This window comes from Balaenoptera physalus (genome assembly GCF_965194825.1).
Source record: "Balaenoptera physalus genome assembly, chromosome: 14".
NCBI lineage: Eukaryota > Metazoa > Chordata > Mammalia > Artiodactyla > Balaenopteridae > Balaenoptera > Balaenoptera physalus.
In genome coordinates this window covers 87943339-87960257 of record NC_138893.1, presented here as the reverse complement: position 1 = coordinate 87960257, position 16919 = coordinate 87943339, and the positions used below count along the sequence as shown (strand labels likewise).

Here is a 16919-nt window from a genome sequence, read left to right as displayed (position 1 = left end):
TCCCTGGTCAGGGAAGATCCCACATGCCGCGAAGCAACTAAGCCCGTGCGCCACAACTACTGAGCCTGCACTCTAGAGCCCGCAAGCCACAACTGCTTAGCCCGCGTGCCACAACTACTGAAGCCTGCACACCTAGAGCCCATGCTTCGCAACAAGAGAAGCCACCGCAATGAGAAGCCCGCACACCACAACGAAGAGTAGCCCCGGCTCGCCGCAACTAGAGAAAGCCCACACGCAGCAACAAAGACCCAACGCAGACAAAAAATAATAAAAATAATAACAATAATAATAAAATTATAAAAAATAAAATATTTTTAAAAAAAGGAGAGAATGAAATGGTGAGTGCCCGGAGCACTAAGAAGGAGAAATAAGCTTTACAGCCAACACAGGGCGTCTATCCTGCCTGCTGTACACATGGTTGTGAGAATCTGATAAGATTAAGTCCACATTAGCACTATGGAATGTAATGTACTAAACAAAAGTTTAGCAGTTGGATAATTGCTAAATGCCACTGAACTCTACTTTTAAAATGGTTAATGGTTAATTTCATGTTATGTGAATTTTATCTAAATTTTTTTAAAAAGGCATGGAGTACTGGTACATGCCACTACATGAAGATGAACCTCAAAAACAGTATGCTAAGTGAAAAAAGCCAGTCACAAAAGACTACATATTGTATGATCCCATTTATGTGAAATGTTCAGAAGAGGCAAATCTCTAAAGACAGAAAGGGAATTGGTGGTTGCCTAGGGCAGGGGGAGTGACTACAGGATACAGGGAGTCTTTTGGGGGTGATGAATATGCTCTAAAATTGATTTTAGTGCTGACTGCACAGCTCTGTGAATATACTAAACATCACTGAATTATACACTTTAAATGGATGAACCCTATGGTATATGTTTACATATCAATAAAGCTTTACCCCCCACCCAAAAAGGGAACATTTCATTACCTGTCTAATAAACAGGTTACAGTTGTCATGTTAATCTCCTTCATGTACCCCCTAGACAAAGCAAACAATGTTCTCTCTTCTCCACTTAAAATAATTCTGTCACCTGCCATTAGATTTGTGATAGGCATGGCACCATTTTTATGTTGGAAATTATGTAAATATTGTCCATCACAAACTGTCTTTACATGTTCTGTTCTAATCAGGTTCCTAATGCAGCTGCCACTCTCCTCCCTATGAAAGAGAAAGAAAAAGAGAAATTAGTTTTAAAATAATCTCTCAGGACTTCCCTGGCAGTCCAGTGGTTAAGACTCGTGCTTCCACTGAAGGGGGCACAGGTTTGATCCCTGGTAGGGGAACTAAGATCCTGCATGCATGCGACAAGGCCAAAAAAAAAAAAAAAAAAAAAAAAAAATCTCTCATCACCAGGTCTCTAGACAGGTGCAAGGGAGCACCTCCCTTGTTGCACCCACAGTCTGGGATTTGTTTTTGTTAAATATTTATTTATTTATTTGGCTGCATCAGGTCTTAATTGCGGCGTGCGGGCTTCTCTCTAGTTGTGGCGTGCAGGCTCTAGAGCACTCGGGCTTAGTTGTCTTGAGGCATGTGGGATCTTAGTTCCCAGACCAGGGATTGAACCCAAATCCCCTGCATTGGAAGGCGAATTCTTAACCACTGGACCACCAGGGAAGTCCCTGAGATTTCTGAACAACATGCATATCAGCACTGTGATTCTTGACTGACACCCCACCTCCTGTGCTGATACACATATAACACTACAGAAGACAAATCGTAATAACCTGACTCTGAACCTGAAGTGAAGAATGTAGTTAATGTATTTCTTTAGTGTTTACAAGAGAATTTATAATTATTGCTACTAAAACAATGGCAAGCAAATTGATAAGTCCACTGCCTCTTAGAAGTAAGCATTAAGCATTTACAATCTCTCAGGCATTACTATTATACTACAGAAGCTCCCTGGCGCGTACACTGGACGTATTGACTGTACTTATGTAGTCTATTGAAAACGACTTAAACTTTCTCCACTGTAATGGTGCCTTGTGTTAAAGTCTAGTATTAAGGAAATAACAATCTAAGGTCTAAAGTCACATTATTATCAATATTCATTCTGTAAAGAAAGAAATGGATCAAAAGCAACTAAATATTACATAAAGAAATATACTATGCAAAGATATACAAAGTTATAACTTCACAAGTAACTTGTAAAAAAACGGATCTCACAAAATACAATATTGACCCACTTTAGAAAATGTGAATCTCTATCAAAACTTACAAAAATACTTTCAAAATGCTAGTATTTAAAATATTAAGTAAAACTTCATTAATTTCCACTGTAACAATATGCTAAAATTCACCTTATGATATACTCAAGTTTATAGTCTTTTCACTGATGAAAAAGGATTTAATTTCACTAGTAATTTTTTAAGTAAGATTTCTTGAGGTTTATTTATTTACGTATTTGTGTATTTATTTATCTATTTTGGCCGTGCCACATGGCATGCGGGATCTCAGTCGTCCGCCCGACCCACCCCCCAAGGAGTGGAAGCGCAGAGTCTTAACTGCTGGACCGCCAGAGAAGTCCCGAGGTATATTTAATCTACTGAAAATAACAATGGTGCTCTACTTAGAAACAATTCACTGACAGTCATGTGGAGTTGGCATGAATATATGAAACTGCATGGCTTTAACATGCTACATAACCTGTATTTGTCATGAATTACAAATTTCATACTGCTGGCTAATCCAAATTAGTGAAGTTTTACTGTATTAAATGGACCACTTACATATCTGAAGCAGGCGTTAACCATATAGTTTGGTAATTTTTTGTATTATGCTTTGACTGTGACTCCAGGGTTAACATTAGACACCAAAGGCTGAAATACTCTAAGTGTTTAAGTTTTAGATGCTGGGTTTCTTCTTTTATTTTGTGCTGCATGCTGGTCGGGACTGAACTGTCATCCATCTGTTGTTCAACCGCTCTAAAGATAAAGCTCCAAGTTAGAGATGCATATGAAACATTTCACTGGCTGGTTATGAAATGAGGTATTTCTAAAATAAATACACATATATGATAATCATCATAACTTATAACCACAGCCCCTAATTTTCTTTAAAAGTTATTTCAACATTTCATAAGCCAAATGGCTTTTTACAAAACAAAATGCACTAGAAACTCAATACTGCATTATTTTGCCTTGAATGACTGTTCCCCTAACAAGTGCTGACGTTTCGTTATAGTCCAGTCTTCATTCCTATATGTAGCAAGTTTCGGCTTTTTGTAGGACTGCATTTCTCAAAATCACAATATTTGTACATCCAGCTCTGTGCCACTACGAAAGTCAACATAAAAACATGGAGAACCATGCAGAGTATCAATTTTGCTTAATATTAATTTTGAATTTTTATATAGAAACAAATACATTATAGGATAGCATACAAAACATGGAGAGTAAAACTTAAGAGTTCAAAAATATGTGCTTGTACTATAGGCCCAGATTTCCCACAGTTCACGGTCTCTGCCATTAAGAGATCTTTTGATACAATACAGTTGACCCTTGAACAACATGGGACTGAACTCTATGGGTCCACTTATACGTGGACTTTTTTCAATAGTAAATACTACAGTACTAAATGATCTGAGGTTGGCTAAATACAGGAATGTGGAAGAACCTTGTACATGGAGGGCCACCTATAAGTTATACTAAGATTTTCAACTGCAGGGAGGGTTGCCACCCCCAACCCCAGTGTTGTTCAAGGGTCAACTGTACTTTTAAAACTCCTTTATGTGAATTTTCAGGCTGATTTAGAACTTTGGTTCTGATTTGATCTTGTTTCCTAGTCTGAATTTACATCTAACTACCTTCTTGTTTCCTCCAAAACTCTCACTGGCTATGAAGGTGTAAATACATACGATTGCTCACAAGAAAGCTAATAAACTTCCCATATGTAGAAAAATAGACATATATAAATAAGACAAGTCTAATGAATCATATCAAAGTGTCTGGAAGAACAAATTTCCCTATTTTGAACTACAAAAGGTTTGAAATTAAAACATCAACTAGGAAAGGGAAGATTTCTTGAAATATCATTTAAGAAAAGCTGTATTCACAATGCCTATACTACATTTTTCTTAAATAGGTTCCATAAGTTCTACAATTATTTCATTTCCCCAGAAACTATATGCAGCAAGATGAAAATATTCACTTTTGGAAAAAGTTTTAAAAGCATTCTATTTCTCCAAGGAAATAGGCTTGTTATATAATATGAACTAGCTGTGTGTGTTTTTTTTTTTTTCTATTCCCTTTGTTTTAAATAACCAAAATGAAACCATCAATGCCAGACCAGCCAACAATGTTAAATCATTCTGAGTTGAATATTTACTTAACTGGAATTAATACTTTTGGAAGACAGTGTGTTTACCTGCTATAAAGAGTACAGTTGCCCATCTGTGAACAATATTTACAGGTCTGCTGTTCCTCAATTATTTGTGGCAAAGGAGCAAGCTTTGTCTTCTCCTCTCCAGTAGCAGATTTGTTAATACGATGAAACAAAGAAAATGCCATCTGGTTTCTTAGCCTTAATAATTCTATAAGGGAAAAAAGGATGGGTGTTTTTAAAGAATTAAGTAAAGTTTATTATATATCTTTTCCATTATATATAACTTTTAGATTCAAAAACATAAAAAAGGAAAGAACAACATTCATATTTCCCACTATACTAAAATAACCACTGATAACATTTTGGTATATTTCCTTCAATTTTTGTTCACTTGATAAGTTCTTTGATTAACCATGAATCTCATAAGTAGTAAATATTGTGAAGCTCGTGTCTTATTGGCTGAATGCTAAGGACAAATACAGCTATCCAGAGTGTCTTGAATGTAAGACAGCAAGTTTAAAATAAAGTTTTATATAGTAAAATATTTTTAATTAATTTTTTTAATGTATAGTTGATTTACAATGTTGTGTTAATTTCCACTGTACAGCAAAATGATTCAGTTATACATATATATACATTCTTTTTCATATTCTTTTCCATTATGGTTTATCACAGGATACTGAATATAGTTCCCTGTGCCATACAGTAGGACCTTATTGTTTATCCATTCTATATATAATACTTTGCATCTGCTAATCCCAAACTAAATGTCCATTGACAGATGACTACATAAAGAAGATGCGGGGCTTCCCTGGTGGCGCAGTGGTTAAGAATCCGCCTGCCAATGCACGGGACACCCTGGTACGGGAAGATCCCACATGCCGCGGAGCAAATAAGCCCGTGTGCCACAACTACTGAGCCTGCACTCTAGAGCCCACAAGCCACAACTACTGAGCCTGTGTGCCACAACTACTGAAGCCCGTGTGCCTAGAGCCCATGCTCCACAACAAGAGAAGCCACTGCAAGGAGAAGCCCGTGCACCACAACGAAGAGTAGCCCCCGCTCGCCACAACCAGAGAAAAGCCGGCGCACAGCAACAAAGACCCAACACAGCCAAAAATAAAATAAATAAAATTAAAGAAGATGTGATACACACACACACACACACACACACACATTGAATACTACTCAGCCGTAAAAAAAGAATGAAATAATGCCATTCGCAGCAATGTGGATGGACCTAGAAATTATCATACTAAGTGAAGTGAGTCAGACAGAGAAAGACCAATACCATATGATATCACTTACTATGGAATCTAAAATATGACCTAAATGAGCTTATGTAGTAAAAAGGTTAATAGTGTTTTCAACTATACAGTATATTGTTCAAATTCTTTTTTTTTTTTTTTTTGGCCACGCCGCACGGCTTCCAGGATCCCAGTTTCCCAACGAGGGATTGAACCCAGGCCCTCAGCAGTGCAAGCAGGGAGCTCTAACCACTAGACTATCAGGGAGTTCCCTAAAATTCTTTTTTTTAAAAAAGTACCACAACTTACCAATTACAACCTGTTTAGGCCTAGCAATTGTCAGGTATCAATGTGTGTCACCAAAAATTGAAGGAAAAAACCAACCAACAAAACCCAGAGATGTAAAATTGAGAGAAAACAGCTCAACCTCTTTTATCGAGATGGTTGGCAGGTACAGGATACATCTGGCCGGTCTTCAGGTAGAGAAGCAGGCCAGCCTCTGGATCAGCTCTCCTCTCTTGGCTTAGCAGTGTGTACAGAACAAGCTGTGAAAACATGGTATATTTCATCAAATAAAACTTTAACTTTCTATATTTCCATACATGTTTTTCAATCAATACATACTGTAATTTTAAAATCAAAAGGTGAATCAAGCTATTTCCATTTTGAAAATAACATGATCCAAATTTAGTAAAGGTAATACAATAAATTCAAAGTCAAATATTTAATTTCCACAAAACATAGTATATGCTTCTCAGTTTTACACAGACAAAAAAGAAATATTTAGAATTTTTCTTAGACGGTAAATAATCTCCAGTAAGTTAAAGAGGGAAACTAATCAAGCTATGTTTTACATTTTGAAGTTGTCTTCAGACACTATTTTCCCTGTTTAAAATAAGTGGATTAAACACTAAAATGCATATTATTTATGTCATAGTTACTGTGACAACTAAATGAGACTAACTCTACTAACAGTTTACTGGTTTTTTCCAGAGCAGGAGGGAGCATTAAGTGCTTTAAGTTTATGTGGCGCTCTTCAGAGAAACCATCTAAGACAAGTTAGAAGTAGCTCCTTTAGTTCATGGAAACACCTTAGCAGAAACATTTGAGCCTATGTAGCATGTGTTGGGATGTCTTCTTCTAAGCACTCCATTTGTGTTGCCTGATACAGCATAAGTAACCAAATAAAACTTTTAAAAATTAAAATGAACTCATAAATGACAGGGTGGAGCCTTGGGGCTGTGGACCAAGAAAGTCAACCCAAACTAATGGTCCATCTATGTTAAGTTTTTCCCTTCACGGGCACTGAGGCAGAAAGAGGAGGATTCTGCTTCTGGGACTTATTAAAAGGAAAAAATATCTGAAATGAAATTCCCTTCATATTTTTTTTTAATTATTATTTATTTTATTTATTTGTTTCTTTTATTTATTTTTGGCTGTGTTGGGTCTTCGTTTCCATGCGAGGGCTTCCCCCAGCTGCGGCAAGCGGGGGCCACGCTTCATCGCGGTGCGCGGGCCTCACCATTGTGGCCTTTCGTTGCGGAGCACAGGCTCCAGACGCGCAGGCTCAGCAGCTGTGGCTCACGGGCCCAGTCGCTCCGCGGCATGCGGGATCCTCCCAGACCAGGGCTCGAACCCGTGTCCCCTGCATTAGCAGGCAGACTCTCAACCACTGCGCCACCAGGGAAGCCCAAATTCCCTTCATATTATGATAAAAGGAAGACAGACTGAAATTTTACAACACTGTTATAATCCAACTATATCACAAGTGAAATAGGTTTCTGTGAGCTGGTTTAGAGATCACAGCTCCATATAATATTTTTCCTTTAGAAAATGTGTTTCAGGGGGACTTCCCTGGTGGTCCACTGGTTAAGACTCCACACTCCCAATGCAAGGGGCACCGGTTTGATCCCTGATCAGGGAACAGAGATCCCACATGCCACACAGCACAGCCAAAAAAAAAACAAACAAGAAAATGTTTCTAATGTCACATTACTGACTTAGAAATGAATTTTTAGAACACAATCCATTTATAAAATAAAGATCTTCCTTAACTGAAGTTAGTTTATAACATAAGCTTTTTCTGTATTACCAAAGTGAGAAGTCAAATCTTCTAAAAGGTATATGTATACATATACCTGATTCACTTTGTTATACAGCAGAAACTAACACAACAATGTAAAGCAATTATACTCCAATAAAGATGTTAAAAAATATACATATACATAACAAAAAAAAGGAAGTGATTTAAAACCTTTAATGAAAAATTATACCTGGATTTAATATTCTTTTGCTTATGCACTAGTAATTATATTCATTAAAGTTTTAATTTGAAGCAAAAAAAAAAAAAATTTCCTAAAAGGGGAAATTTATGTCTTTCCTCATCCACAATATCTATCTATCTATCTATATATCTCAATGAATGACTATAATTATTCTTTCAATGTCTCCTTGTTTCTTGCACAATGAATATGCAATATGCACTCTAATATATTTGTCTGAGCCTTGCCCAAATCATTTTTCCTGTTTTTAAATATGATAAACACCACTGTATTCTTAAAAGTTCTTCTTGCAGCTTCTCTTCTTGCAAAGATAAAAGTTCCAACTGAACAAAATTAAATACAGTAATATTCTTTGCCTTTAAGGCACTATAATTTAGAGCAGTGGCCTTAGAAGAAAGGTCTTTAAATCTAGACCACTTTAGATGCTGAAATGCTTTTTTATTTCTCTTCCTTTTAGCACTCAGAAGTGATTTCAAACAAACTTGTCATTAAAAACACAAGTAAAAATTTTCAGCCTCATGTACACAAAACACATTTCTTCAAATCTTTGACTTCAAAAATGTCTTTTCTTGGGCTTCCCTGGTGGCGCAGCGGTTAAGAATCCGCCTGCCAATTCAGGGGACATGGGTTCGAGCCCTGGTCCGGGAAGATCCCACATGCTGCAGAGCAACTAAGCCCAGGCACTACAACTACTGAGCCTGCATTCTAGGGCCCGTGAGCCACAGCTACTGAGCCCATGCACCACAACTACTGAAGCCTGCGTGCCTAGAGCCCGTGCTCCACAACAAGAGAAGCCACTGCAATGAGAAGCCTGTCGACGCAACTAGAGAAAGCCCGCACGCAGCAACGAAGACCCAATGCAGCCAAAAATAAATAAATAAAATAAAAAATTAAAAAAATAGCTTTTCTTCTATCTAGGCATGATTTTCCTTTCTCAAGAAGGCTTTAATCTAGCCAAGTCTTTGTTCATAATTTCAGCCATTTCTGTTTTACCAAAGTGAAAAATTCAAGTCTTCTGATAGGGGAAGCCTAATTTTTCCTCTACCTCCAGTATCTGTAAAACCCAATGATAGGTGAAACAACAAGGTTACCCTATTTTTCATTCCCAAATGGAAAAGCTTTTGTGAGAACCTTTGGTGTTTGGTACACAATTAAGAATGGCAAGAAAGATTTAATAAGGGAAGATCTTGTTAATCCCTGATTATACGATTCAGTACTTTGAATCTGAACCTATTTTACATAAAATCTGCTGAAATAAAGTGTGAAATTCCATGGGCAAAAGGAAATTTAAGTTATATTACAAATGCTATGTTATTTGTTATATTATTTATTCCTTTAATACTTATTATACCATAAAAATACAATAATGTTACTACTTTTAGTTTTATCTTTGCTTATTTAAAAGTGTCTAGGGGACTTCCCTCGTGGTCCAGTGGTTGAGACACCACGCTTCCACTGCAGGGGGCTCAGGTTCGAGCCCTGGTGTGGGAACTAAGATCCCACGTGCCACGGGTACAGCCAAAATAAAATAAAATAAATTAAAAAAAAATAATAAAAGTGTCTAGAACATACCATAGACTGCCAATGTGGAGGTTGGCAGAGGGAATGGAAATAATTAGAAAAAATAGAACTTTATGTTAATTACTTTGTTAACTCACTATAATTAATATAAATTTCAGGTCATTTTGAAGGACAACAGAAGACATATTTACCAAGGAGAAGATGATTAAGAAAACTTGAATTTAACTTAATGGTAAGATACAGTTCTATATTTCATTTTAAATAAAAATCAATATATTGGGACTTCCCTGGTGGTCCAGTGGGTAAGACTCCACGCTCCCAACAAAGGGGGCCCAGGTTCAATCCCTGGTCGGGGAACTAGATGCCACATGTATGCCACAACTAGGAAGCCCGCATGCCGCAACTAGACATGCTGCAATGAAGATCCCACGTGCCGCAACTAAGACCCAGTGCAGCCAAAATAAATAAATAAATAAATTTTTTTTTTTAAAAAAGAACAATGGGACCTTTAAAAGAAAAATCAACATAATCGGATTAAAGGTCAGAAGTAAAAGAATAAATTTACACTGCTGTTTCCTAAAGAGTATCCTATGTAGATGTTACATGAAAACAGTAGCTCTGTGGTAAATTAGGTTTAGGAAATGCTGGGTTAAATTAAAAATTACCTGAATTAAATCAAAATATATAAAGCGACTACTTTTCAAACATATTAAAAAAATTTAAATTATTACACACTCATAATTTTCTTATTAATATTTATACCTGACTACGGTGTTCAATAGAATTTGATTCTTTGCCAGTTTTAAGTTCCAGTGGCATTATCTTATATTTCGTTTTACATCCTCGATGTATCTTCACGCCAACTGTAACATCTATTTTGCCCTTCAATCCAAACCTAGGAGACCAAATGCTTTCTTCAATATCCAGTGAGTTTATAACTTCGATATTACATGTTGAATTACCGTTACTACCATCACTTGGCCTAAAAAACAAAACACAAGAATATTTAATTACTTAGAAATATTTAACTAAAATATTTAATTGAATTGAATGAGAACACTTAGCTCATTTCTTATATGCTGGCATTGACTCTCTACTGCACGCACGGAGTGTGGGGATGGGAAAGAGTCTACAGACATTTATGGCAGTGATTCTCAAAGTATGCTTCCTGGATGAGTAGCATCAGTACCACCCAGGGAATCTGCCATAAGTGCAAATTCTCAGGCCCCATTCCAGACCAACAGGTGAGGCCCAGAATTTGTTTAACAAACTCTCCAAGTGATTCTGATGCACAGTCAAGTTTGAATCCTATCAGTTCTAACTCATAATTTATTTATTTATTTATTATTAATTTTTACTGGAGTATGGTTGCTTTACAATGCTGTGCTAGCCTCCACTGCACAACAAAATGAATCAGCCATACACATACAGATATCCCCTCCCTTTTGGACTTCCTTCCCATTTAGGTTACCACAGTGCATTAGGTGGAGTTCCCTGTGCTATACAGTATGTTCCCATCAGTTGTCTATTTTATACACAGTATGAATAATGTATATGTGTTAATCCCAGTCTCCCAATTCCTCCCACCCCACCCCTTTCCCCCTTGGTGTCCATACATTTCTTCTCTACGTCTGTGGCTCCATTTCTGCTTTGCATATAAGATCATCTGTACCATTTTTCTAGATTCCACATATATGCGTTACTATACGATATTTGTTTTTCTCTTTCTGACTTACTTCACTCTGTATGACACTCTCTAGGTCCATCCACGTCTCTACAAATGACCCAATTTCATTCCTTTTTGTGGCTGCTAACTCATATAATTTAAATTTTCTTAATATTTATCGTCTGTCCCTTTCAGTTCATTCCCACAATAATCTTCCTAACTCAGGCCTTTATTTCCTCAAGTCTGTCTATATTACTGCAAAAGTCTCACTCCTTGGACTGCTGGAGCCACTATGACAGTCTGAATATTCTGATGTACAATTATGACACAGATTAACATATAATGGCTTGCACATGGTTGCACCCTCGGTAACAAGGGATGTGTTTCTCCATGTAACACCATATTAACCTGAGTAAGAACGAGCTGTCTCTTCCCACTATCTATGCTGTGTGGGCCCTGATCACCCAGCGCTTCATCCCTACCCCTAACCCCACGACAACCCTCAGAGAAGCTCAGGTGCTCCTGCACTTACTCATTGTATCCTTTACTTAATCATTAAATGAATCCATCTCTGCCACTATCAATATTTAAAACTAAGTACTCAACATTGTTGTTTTATATTACAAAAGAGGTTCTGATTTTAGTATCTTACCTGTTAAATAAGCCAAGAGCACAGGAAGGAGGAAAAAAGGAATTTATGAATGTCAAAGGAATTAGAAGAGATGAAAATAACTTTTAAAGCCTCTTGCACTTCTCTTATCTAAGATTTACTCATTTTCAAAGCAGTAAGTTATTCTGCAGAAGAAAGGTCAGATAGGAACAGTCTTTTATTTATTAATCCTATTTTATACTCAAAGCCATATAAAATACTAAATGTAATGTAAATCTTAAATGAAAAGGATAAATTTTCTAGTAATAAAACATTTTATACCATATAAAAATCAAGATTCAAAAAGTATAAGAATTCTGGCTGTCAGAATACATGATTTAGTTGACTTGTTTTGCTAATTTCATGTTATTTAGATCAGCAGCTATTTCTTAACAAATGAGAATATTTTCTAAGAAGAAGAATGCTATCTCTGGTAATTTTTTAAAAACTTTTTCAGGATGCTTCAAATATAATCTCCAGGAATATACATATACTTCTGCAATCTTTGAAGAGGACAATAGAGGAATTCAGGGAAGCCACAACTTATCAGAAATTTCTTAAATATTAATGTTTTCTCTGATGGATGTTATCTTATCATGACATGTATTTAAATATATGAAATAAAGCAAACTTTATTAAATATGTCAGATGTATACTTAGAAGATAGGTAATGAAACTTTTAACATTACTATTAAAATTCTTTCCCCTAGAAAAAGAAGTAATGTGGTTTTAGACTTAGAGCTGTAGAACAAATGACAGGTACTTTAACTTCTATGCTTTTCATCAACATAATGCTGTAAAACTCCTTTGAGAGTCACCTGATAGAGAATATAAGAGGTCATGAAGATTAAGAAAATACACATTTACTACTTACGGGTGAGAAAGGTTCTGTCTTTAAATGGCTTTTAAAGGTCTCATTCTCTGCTCTAAAGTCTAAAGTTCTGTTGTTTCTTTTAAAGACTAGCTATAGACTGCTGGGGAAACGATGCAAAGTAAAGTACAGAGAAGCGCCTCCTGCACAGACAGACACATAAAACCCCGTCAGAAATAACTGAAACAAAGAAGAGTCTTACACCAAGCTACAGAGGTGAGAACACCAAGCTGGAAATCAAGAAATTCCTTATTCTAGACTCTGCTCTACCACTGGTTTTTCACATAAAACCTGGACAAGTCACACCACCTCACTGGACCTCAGTTTCCTTACTGGAAATCTAAGACTGAAATCTCAAAAATCCCCTTCAGGTCAAAGATGATTCTGAATCCCAGACTTTCCTAGGCTTCCATGATAACTTCTTCCAAGCTACCAAATCCCTTGCTGGTCCACTCCAAGCCTCCTTCGATGGATTCCACTCTCTCCCTCTGTCCTTATACACGGTTACCTCCCAGGGTTCTATGCCTCTTCTGCTGCCCTCAGCAGATTGCTGTTCTCTCTCAGCAATCCCCTCCACTTCTACGTTTTCAACTACCACCAATACAATGAGTTCCTGGAGGGTTTTAGTCTCCCTGTAACACCTAGAACAATCCTGGGCACAGATGCAGCATGTAATACATGTTTGCTGAATAGATAAGTCCATAAGTTTGTGAGAATATGGCAGCTTATTAACTCTGCAAAAACAATAAGTAAATTTTAGCCAAAAGAGAAAAACATGCAAACAAAATGCTAAAACAACAGTGAAGGAAAAGCTAGTATCTAAAACAACCATAAGGAATTCCCTGGCGGTCCAGTGGTTAGGACTTGGCACACTCATTGCTGTGGCCCCTGGTTCAATCCCTGGTCAGGGAACTAAGATCCTGCAAGCCATGGGCAAGACAAAAAAAAAAAAAAAAAGATAAAACAAGCACAGAAATGGATAGCCACAATTTTAAATCTCAAGCAAATTTAAATGACTCCAAAAGAAATAATAAGGGAGGAAAGAAAGGTAGGGAGGGAAGGTAAACAAGGATAAAGAAATAATTAGGGGGACTTCCCTGGTGGCGCAGTGGTTAGAATCCGCCTGCCAATGCAGGGGACACGGGTTCAAGCCCTGGTCCGGGAAGATCCCACATGCCGCGGAGCAACTAAGCCCGTGTGCCACAACTACTGAGCCTGAGCTCTAGAGCCCGCAAGCCACAACTACTGAGCCCACGTGCCACAACTATTGAAGCTTGCGCGCCTAGAGCCCATGCTCTGCAACAAGAGAAGCCACGACAATGAGAAGCCCACACACCACACCGGAGAGTAGCCCCCGCTCACTGCAACTAGAGAAAGCCCGCGCACAGCAACAAAGACCCAACACAGCCAAAAATAAATAAATAAATAAATTTATTTAAAATAAATAAATAAAAATAAATAAACATACAGCACAAATCCATGGCAATCAACACATGAGACAGTCCATATGATAGTAACACAGAGAAATATATATGAAATTAGGACAGCCCCCCCGAATATTTATAAACAGAAGATTTTATTAAAAAACCATATCTATATCCAAAAATTATAAATTTTACTATAGTGAAAATAGAATTTTCTATCCATTAGATTTTTTTTTTTGTCCAAAAATTATACTCCGGACTGTAATTTATAAAGTAAGCAAATAAAAGGCTAGTTGTCATAACTTGACCTCTAAAAAGCTTTAATTCAACATCTTGAATAAGATCCTGGTCTAAAGATACGAACACCATATAAACAAAATGGGTTTCTTACAGAGAGAGCTGCATCTGAGGGAAGTCAGTTGAAGTATGTTTATGCATGAAATCTCCAGCCCATTTAGAAAATGAAGGAAGATACTCCTCTACTTCTTGTTTTATTTCATCTTGATTCAGATTTAGGCGGTACCTACCAAAGTAAGAGATATTAAATATGAAAGCTTAAATATGAAAAAAGTAAACACGGAAAAAAACATTCAAATAAGCAACCCAAGTGGCCATCAACTAATGAATGGATAAATAAAATTTGGTATATACAATGGAATATTATTCAGCCTTGGAAAGGAAGGAAATTCTGATACATGCTACAACACAGATGAACCTTGAGGACATTAGACTAAATAAGCCAACAACAAAAGGACAAATACTGCATGACCGCTTACGTGAGGTACCTAGAATAGTCAAATTCATGGAGACAGAAAGAATGGTGACTGCCAGGGACTGAGGGAAGGGGGAGTTGTTTAATGGATATAAAGTTTCAGTCTGGGAAGATAAAAAAAGTTCTGGAGGTGGATGATGGTAGTGTTTGCACAACAATGTCAATGTACTTAATGTCACTTAACTGTACCCTTAAAAGTGGTTAAGATTGTGATTTTTAATGCTATGTGTATTTTACCACACAAAAAAAATCCAAATAAGTGACATGACATCAAATTTCAGATCTGCTCCAATTCCTATCATCTCAGGTCTAATAGGTCTCAGTTACACTTTGGGGATAAAAAAGAAACCGTAGAAGATGTTGCTCTTGAAACCCAGCAATGGAAAGTAGAAAAGTAAGAGGAAAAAAGACTGTAGGAACAGAAAAGTCACATCAGCCTTACCGAATCAAAGGACAATCTATAGGAATGTTAACTTCTTAAGTCAGAAGTCAGCAAAGACTACCAGAATCTAGTCTCAGTTTTTCAGGGTGCCCACAAGGTCAAAACTATGTCATAATAATACTACAACATTATTTGCCTTTTTTGCTCTTGTTTTCTCATGAGTACACAGTGGAGATTTCTGAGTCCACATACACACATACAATATAGCAATACAGAGAATGAAGAAGCAGATATAAGAAACCAGATGTCTTTTTTTTATTTTTTATTGGAGTATAGTTGATTTACAATGTTGTGTTAGTTTCAGGTGTACAGCAAAGTGAATCAGTTATACATATACATATATCTACTCTTTTTAGATTCTTTTCCCATATAGGCCATTACAGAGTATTGAGGAGAGTTCCCTGTGCTGTATAGTAGGTCCTTATTAGTTATCTATTTTATATATACAGGTGTCTTGTATTAAGTGATAAAATTAAAACATCTGCAGAAATGTAAAACAATGCCACTTGTCTCATTATATATTTTCTCAAAAACAGTTATTTTTCATTAGACTGTTGTTTATGTTAACATGGAATGGATTGTTACTGTTATTTTAAAATTAACCAATAAACATTTTAAAATTGTCTCAGTTTTCATTTCTAGTACAGTAATTATCTATAGATATAACCCACATAAACAAAAGCTCCTTAGGGTCCTCAATAATTTTTTTAGTGTAACATGGTCCTGAGACCAAAAGTTTTGAAAACTGCTGTCCCCTTCCCAGGATGGTTCTCCCAGCTCCTTCTGCATGTTTAAGCATCACAATCTTAATAACTACTCTGGGGTGTTAAGAGCACACGTGTTTCTGTCAGATCACACCTAGGTTTGAATCCTAACTCTTTGTTAGATGTGTAACTTTGGGCGATTCACTGTTAACTGAGCCTCAGTTTCCTCATCTGTAAGGTGAGTTGATAACTACCACACAGTTAGTTTGATGATTAAGTAAAACAGCCTATGTAAAGTATTAATACTTGGCTTATGATAAGAACTCAATAAGGTATGAAGATAATAACAGTGAATACTCATATAATGCTGACTCTAGGCCAGGTACTATTCTAGGTGCTTAACATGAACACTTTCAACCCTCATTATATCTCTATGAGATACTATTATTGTCACCCCACTTTAGAGCTGAGGAAACTGAAGCTCAGAAGTTACTTCCAAAGGACACACAGCTCTAGCTTGGGAACCTAAGTTCTTAATCCCTATGCTCCCTTCTACACTGTGTTTTAATAATTTACTGCCATAATTTTCTCCCTGCCGGCCTGAGTTCACCTGAGTACTGGTATAGCCTCCAACAATCTGCAAACTCCTTTCAAAAAACACAACTTACCATTTTTCTCACCTTCTGAAGATAGCACAATATTCAATAACATATTCATCAAAATCTGAGACTCCAGAACACTACAGATTTACCATATAATAACTCTGTAACATTTCTAATACCAAATTTAATAAGCTCCTACTTGCCTAGATTTCTGCTACCTCTGGCTTATCAGAACTAAGAAAGCAGAGCCCTATCAGTCCTCTAGGAGAGCCAGTTCAGCAGGGAAGACAAAATTAGCAACCCTAGCTCTGCCAAGATTGCTTGTCCTGAGCAATAAGCAACTTCAGGTTGAAGGCAAAGCTGAAGTATCTCAAACCAGGGAGCAACTGCT

General features: G+C 36.8%; 1 protein-coding gene and 1 long non-coding RNA gene across 9 annotated transcripts in view; one reads left to right on the top strand and one right to left on the bottom strand.

Moving 5' to 3' along the window:
- Nucleotides 1-6011, top strand: part of LOC309642728 — a 30411-nt gene extending 24400 nt beyond the window's left edge. Inside the window, exons 2-3 of the long non-coding RNA XR_014253345.1 lie at nucleotides 2483-2556; nucleotides 5130-6011. This is a non-coding gene — a long non-coding RNA (uncharacterized lncRNA). The remainder of the gene's footprint in view (nucleotides 1-2482; nucleotides 2557-5129) is intronic.
- The window catches only part of DNA2 (DNA replication helicase/nuclease 2), a 45141-nt gene that overhangs the window by 16935 nt on the left and 11287 nt on the right, over nucleotides 1-16919 (bottom strand). For 7 of the 8 annotated variants that reach the window (XR_014253302.1, XR_014253303.1, XM_082424428.1 and 4 more), the window contains 6 exons: nucleotides 14400-14531; nucleotides 10161-10380; nucleotides 6023-6140; nucleotides 4391-4556; nucleotides 2755-2949; nucleotides 953-1183 (listed from right to left, as the gene is read on the bottom strand). Coding sequence is in view for 6 of the 8 variants with exons in the window: in XM_082424428.1 (XP_082280554.1) it covers nucleotides 953-1183; nucleotides 2755-2949; nucleotides 4391-4556; nucleotides 6023-6140; nucleotides 10161-10380; nucleotides 14400-14531 (1062 nt within the window). In the remaining 2 variants the exon portion in view is untranslated. The remainder of the gene's footprint in view (nucleotides 1-952; nucleotides 1184-2754; nucleotides 2950-4390; nucleotides 4557-6022; nucleotides 6141-10160; nucleotides 10381-14399; nucleotides 14532-16919) is intronic. The other variant, XM_082424424.1, reaches the window with a different exon arrangement.